Consider the following 6,815-nt stretch of genomic DNA (forward strand, 5'->3'; position numbering starts at 1 on the left):
CGCAACAGGTGGAATTCGCTTCCCTTTTCCGCAAAAGTCGTGCGGCTTCGTAGAATTTGGCTCATAGAAATCTTATGCATTAATGCGTTTTATCTTATTTTTATCGTTTTATCTAAGGCGCGCTGTACGTGCGACGCACTCCGACCAGCGGCGTGTGTGACGTCATCACGGGCCAGACCGGAAGTAGTCTGCAGAGAGGTCAGCTGATCGCGGAGCGGCGCCGTGTTACACAAGGTTGGTCGCCGCGTCGCCTTTTACGACTTTATTTGATTCGTTTTCGCCGTTCGGTGACATTATCCACTGACTCCGTTGTCGCTCCGCGATCGGAAAACAGGGGCGACGCGACATATGGTGCAGAAATTATGAATTGTGTTAATAAATGCGACGTTTGACGGCTCTGGGAAAGTTCCTCTGTGAATTCTGTAGATCTTTTCTGTCTAAATAAGCTCCTGGTCTCCACTATTAATATGAGTCCTGTTTCCTTCATCTACATTTTACATTTATGGCATTTATCCAGATCGACTTACAATCAGTAGTTACAGGGACAGTCCCCCCCTGGAGACACTCAGGTTAAGTGTCTTGCTCAGGGACACGATGGTAGTAAGTGGGGTTTGCAGAGATGGTTCTGATTCTGACATCGGGGTTTGTACAGGATGGCTGCATACCCCAAATCGCACAACCCCGCGCCGACGATGACGACGAGGAAGAGCCGAGGGGTCCCGGGTCGCGAGGGTTCAACTTCGACGACGAGCCCCCGGAGAGCCACATGACCGACGCGGAGAGGCGGCAGCTGCGGCTGCAGCAGGAAGTGATGCGCACGGCGCAGTCCGCCGTGGACAGCAGCCACCGCTCGCTGGGGCTCATCTACGAGTCGGAGAAAGTCGGGGCGGAGGCCGCCGAGGTGGGGCTCTTTTCGCGACACGCTCCGCGGCCTCGCCTGCGATCACACTAACGCCGTCTCGCTGTGCGCAGGAGCTGATGCGCCAAGGCGAGGCTCTGAAGCGCGCCGACAGGATGGTGGACCACATGGAGCAGGACCTGAGGACCAGCCAGAGACACATCAACAGCATCAAGAGCGTGTGGGGGGGGCTGGTCAACTACTTCAAGGCCAAACCCGACCCGAAACCCCCACAGCGCGACCAGCCCACAAACTACCAGGCCAACAGCAGGTACAGCCAGGGTTTGTGTTGTGGCCTGATAAAATAGGGCCCTTGTCAGCATCATTATTGTCCCTTATGGTGCCTGGAATGTGACTGGGGTTGCCAGATCTGGAGAAACACATCCCAGTGGTGGTGTCTAGAAGTGGACTCGTAACTGAGGTGTTGCAGGTTCAAATCCCAAAACGACAAGCTGCCCGGGCGCCTTTCATGGCTGCCCAATGGCCACTAAGGGAGATGGGTTATGTGGACAAATCTCATTGTGTGAATGGTGTGCTGTGTCAAAAAAAGAAGCAACACTGGGGCTTATGTTAAGGTCACAGCACCTTGACCCATGCCGAATATCCAAAAGTGTTAAAAACTAGAAACAGTGTCTAGAAGTCTAGCCTTGTGTCTGTAATAATAGCATCATGTGATCAGGGGTTCCATACAGAATTTTTCGACGTAAATACTGATACTATTCCGGCAACAAAAGGCTTGTATTATATTTACATTTTACATTTACAGCATTTACCAGACGCCCTTATCCAGAGCGACTTACAATCAGTAGTTACAGGGACGGTCCCCCACTGGAGACACTCAGGGTTAAGTGTCTTGTTCAGGGACACAATGGTAGTAAGTGGGATTTGAACCTGGGTCTTCTTGTTCATAGGCGAGTGTGTTACCCACTAGGCTACTACCACCCATAAAACCCATATATTTTTATGTTGAAATACTAAAATAAAATAACAAATTCATAATGAAACCAGATGCGTAACAGTTAACAGTGGATTAGTAACGGTTTAATTAATTGGACAATTTTTTTGAAATATGGCACTTTGAAGAATATTTCTAATTAAGCTTTTTTCAAGCCTTAGCTTTGTAATCTGTCATCTCTAAACGTACGAAGGAGAAGTCAAAGAACAAACATTTTGAAATTGCCAGGTTTCATAATAACGGTTCTGTTTGTAAGAAAAGGTCGTTTCCCCAGAAAATGTGGACATGTAATACTGCATGTCCACCAGAGGGCGCAATAACACGTTTTTTTTTAATTTAGGCTTTAATTCTGCGTGTCCACCAGAGGGCACACCATAACACGGTGTTTTTTAAAATTTGGCTGTTATACTGCGTGTCCACCAGAGGGCACTATAACACGGTGTTTTAAAATTTGGCTGTTATACTGCGTGTCCACCAGAGGGCGCAAGAACACGGTTTTTAAATTCAGGCTGTAATTCTGCGTGTCCACCAGAGGGCGCAGGAACACTGTTTTTAAAATCATGCTGTAATACTGCTTGTCCACCAGAGGGCGCAATTGCACGGTGTTTTAAAATTTGGCTGTAATTCTGCGTGTCCACCAGAGGGCGCAGGAACACTGTTTTTAAAATCAGGCTGTAATACTGCGTGTCCACCAGAGGGAACTGTAATACAGCATTTAAAACCTTGATCTTCACCCTTTTCACCTGTTTTCTTCTGTCAGATTACAGAACGCTCTCGCAGACAGTAAAGACCATGAGGACAAGTACCAGGCCAGCCACCCCAACCTCAGGAAACTGGACACGTCTGGTGAGCCTACAGCACCGCTGCAGTAAAATCTGTATAAAACACGACTCGTCATCGTTCCCGTCTGCGTTCGCTTGGCAGGATTTGGAACCTCGGCATCGGTAGAAAGTACCGCTCCAAATCAGAATGGTTATTCTAAGAACCGGCAGCTACAGGCCGCTCACCAGCAACTGGACAATAACCTTGGTAAGATGTCCTGCACATTACACAACAACCTGGGCAGCAAAGACCTGGGGGACTTCAGTCTGGTGAAGACAGTTTTTTGGAAATGATGTTAAAAAAATCCCACGTTGCGCCTGAACCTGATGTTACGTTCGTCTACGTGTCTCTGCAGATGACATGGCCGTGGGACTGAGTCGGCTGAAGAACCTGGGCCTGGGCCTGCAGTCGGAGATCGACGACCAGGACGTAACTCTGGACTCGCTGCTCAACAAAGTGGACGGCATGGACGGCAAGATCTGCTCCACCAACAAGCAGCTGAAGAAACTGTGAACGTTTGAAACGGCTGCTTTGTCGGCTCCACACATGTACAGTCTTCTTTTTGTCCCCAGTGTCTTATTAGTTCCTCATGTAGCTGAAGGTCTGTGGAAGTGCTAACAGGGCGTGTGTGGGGTAACTGCTTATTTCACCCACTTTATTAGAGACGCCCGTTCCTGACCCTTATTTAATTAGGACGAGGCGATGGAAGAGATTCCAGGTGAGGAGCCCCGTAATCGGAAGGTTGCCGGTTCGAATCCCGATCCGCCGAGGTGCCACTGAACAAAGTGCCGTCCCCACACGCTGCTCCCCGGCCGCCTGTCATGCCTTTTTTTGATTTAAAGGGTAAAAGCTGGAACAAAATCATTCAGAAAATTGTATATGGAGCGGGGGAATTAAGTAAAATACTTTCTCCCCACTGTGAAGTAATTGAATGTCGTAATTTGGTGGCTTGTGTATTTGTAATTATTCGGTTTTAATAAATGAGCGCATCTTTGAGTAAAGTACATGATTAGTGTGTGTTTGGTCTGAATTTAGATCATTTCCATTGTATGTTTTAATTGTACATTTTCCCACAATCCTCAGCAGTGAAGCCCCTCCCTCTGAATGTGCCCTTACGCCGGTTAATCCGGCGTGTTTTGTGCCTTGTGGTCGAGCGCATTTTCTTTTTGGGGAACAGCAGCCTTCTTTGTGCTGCAGTGTATATGGAGGCCACTTTTTAAAACGTTTTTCTTTCTTCTTTTATTTCATTTATTAATGTGAATATGTGACCTGCAGTTTATTCTAAATGAAGGTCAAAATAAACACTTGCTTTCGGCCGTTTGGGAGGTGGTCGCTTCTGTTCTCGTGCTTGGTGCTGGATATTTCGTGCCAGTAAGGACCGTTTTCAGCAGATACTGGAGTCGGTAGGCGTTCTAGTAGCCTGGCGGTATAGACCCTCGCATATGAACCAGAGGTTCAAACCCCACTTACTACCATTCAGTCCCTGTCACCACTGGTTGGAAGGGCGTCTGGTAAATGGCATAACTTTTAATGTCTACTTTATATATTAAAGTAAAAACCTATAAGCGTTCGCAGATTGAAGGTTACGTCTGTTTGTTTCTATGAGAATATTAAACTTAATTTGACACTTTGCTGTCATCAGCAAATGATACACACCATCCTCTGGTGCTAAAACATTCTTCAGTTTTTATTTAAAGTTTCCATACAGTATTATTTCATAAATAGTCTTTAATTATTATCACTTATTTGTTACTAATATACTAAATATAATGGAAATGAGTTTGTATAATGAAAGTGATGTAAAAATTGACCAAAAGTTGGAGTAAAAATGAAAGTAAAATAAAAGTCGTCACTGAGTGACAGAAGCCAGAACCCTCTGTGGGCCGTGCTGTGCTGCGCTGTGCTGCGCTGCTATTCATTATCATTCCTCCGCTCTGCAGCCAGCTGCCCGGCACCTAAAGCCCTCATTACGGAACAGCTGGCGCGGGGACTCTGGCGTCAGGCGAGCGCGGCTCTCCGCTTTCTTCCTTCCCCACAAAGCCGGTGCCGCATAAACGCCCCAACGCACCATTCTCAGGCACTTACGTAACCCGCTTCACACGCACTTCACCCGACAGCATCAACAGAGTCGTGTCAAGCAGCAGATGAAACAGGGAGATGAAGGGCTGTCTGGTTTTCAACTGATGTTGATGATGATGGTGGTTGTTATTACCAGAATAATCCAGAATGTTTCAGCAAATAGCAGAAAACACAGTTAATCAGGCAAACATTAGCGCACTAGAGATGCCAAGTTGCCCAAGATGGAGCTCGCAGGTCGCATTAGAACGTTCAAAGTGAGCACAGACTCGATGACGCGGTGACAGCCTTCAAACTCTTTGGCTTCCAAACGTAGAAATGTCTTTTCTTGGAGTCGATTGGAGTTGCGCGACACGACCAACGATCAATATGAGTTTGTGTAACGGATTATATCAGGTTCTCTCATACTTACTGGGGACTTATTAGCAGTTGTGAAAGTGTAGGATGTTTTTGTGAGTACCCGATCTGTGGCAGCTACCTGATCCGTTCGGAATGTCAATTTACAGCATTTATCCGGAGCGCCTTACAATTATTAATTAAAGGGACAGTCCCCCCCCTGGAGACACTCAGGGTTAAGTGTCTTGCTCAGGGACACGATGGTAGTACGTGGGTTCACCGGCAGGTGCCAACCTCAAATGTGTGGAAATAAATCTGGATGTTGCATATTTGATGGAGTATAGATTGTCCATTAGGTATTAAATATCTAATATGTTGCCAGGTGACATCAGGTAACATGACGGCCAATCAATCAGCAGTCGTGACAAACTGGCTTTTTTTTTTTAAATCACAGCTGTCTTGGTTCGAGCAGACAGTGCCCACCCCTGACAAAGGGCGGAATGCCCCTCTTTTCAGCCGCCGTAATCCCAGAAACCACTGCTGTCAGTAACCATTAGGCAACGGGCCAAAGACATGGCGGTTTCCTGCCCCTGCACCCACATGCACTGACACCGCTGTGCTGCTGGCCTCTGAGATAATAAAGAGTTGTGCTGACTTTGTAGAGCAGACGAGAAGCTGTCTTTGTGTGTAAGTGTGTGTATGTGTGTTGTGTACCTGTATCCACAGAAATGCTGCAGTCTGGCTTGGAGCGTTAATAAAAATACGAAAATGAATATGTAAATATAAGCGTACATGTTGTGCCGCAGTGTAATGCTGAGAATTCCAGGGAAGCTGTTGAGGGGACGTTTATGGGCACAAGGCCGCTTCTCCCTTTCATTCATAATAACCTGCTTGGGTCAACATACCTGAGGGGACAGCGGACCTCATCACTGCTGTTCGGAGGTAATTGGCAGGCGTCGCTACAAAGCGCGCCGTCTGCAGGCGCTCATTTGGTCTAAGAAACCGAAGCGCCGTTATCGTAGAGCCATCAGCACGGTGAAATGACAGCGGAGAGCTGGAGTAAAGAAATCCAGATTTCTGTCCAGACATAAATCCAAAACAAACATTAAACATGAGAAACTTCCAAAAAGTATTAAATATTGAGATGACTGTTATTATTATTACCTATTTCAGATGTTATTTTAACATACATTTAAACAGGCACAATAAATGAATAAATACAATTTAATAAAAATGGCATTACCCTAAAGTCCTAGAATTGAAACTGTAAACTGAAACGAAATGCTTGTTAATTTCAATAAAAAAGATATAAAGATAAGATCAGATGATCCTTTATTAGTCCCACAAGTGGGAAATTTAGAAGAGCCTAGAATAAAGAATATATTTAAAATAACAAAAAGCTATAATGTTTAGACAGAGATTGAATCAGACAGTGATTGAAGTGACTATAACTATGATTAAATTGTAATGGGTGTGTGTGTGTGTGCGCGTGTGTGTGCGCGTGTTAACCGTGGAATAGACAGAAACAGCTGTTTGGACTTATACAGTAATTACATTTATTTTTAAATAAAATTATTAGATCACATCATCATTATATAAATCCTGTCTGGACTGTAGCCTGTGGGTGCATGTTGCTGGTGCGGTTAAGAGTGTTTCCATATGGCTGGATTGGAGTCCTCTTTAAATCCCGTCCATGTGTTCTGCTGCGCTGCCAGATACACAAGTAGA

General features: G+C 45.8%; 2 protein-coding genes across 2 annotated transcripts in view; both read left to right on the forward strand.

Annotated features, from left to right (window-relative positions):
* The first annotated feature begins 652 nt into the window (after positions 1-652).
* Positions 653-3,231, forward strand: LOC114799864 (synaptosomal-associated protein 29-like). The gene is given in 6 exon segments (XM_028996769.1): positions 653-681; positions 684-901; positions 973-1,169; positions 2,614-2,699; positions 2,778-2,882; positions 3,031-3,231. Coding segments are annotated over 6 exon segments (792 nt in total). The 5' UTR covers position 653; the 3' UTR covers positions 3,189-3,231.
* A 1,744-nt stretch (positions 3,232-4,975) lies between these two features.
* LOC114799693 (tricarboxylate transport protein, mitochondrial-like) overlaps positions 4,976-6,815 on the forward strand; it is a 12,940-nt gene continuing 11,100 nt past the window's right edge. Inside the window, exon 1 of the mRNA XM_028996491.1 lies at positions 4,976-5,008. Coding sequence (XP_028852324.1) covers positions 4,976-5,008 — 33 coding nt within the window. The remainder of the gene's footprint in view (positions 5,009-6,815) is intronic.

This window comes from Denticeps clupeoides, chromosome 11 (assembly GCF_900700375.1).
Source record: "Denticeps clupeoides chromosome 11, fDenClu1.1, whole genome shotgun sequence".
NCBI lineage: Eukaryota > Metazoa > Chordata > Actinopteri > Clupeiformes > Denticipitidae > Denticeps > Denticeps clupeoides.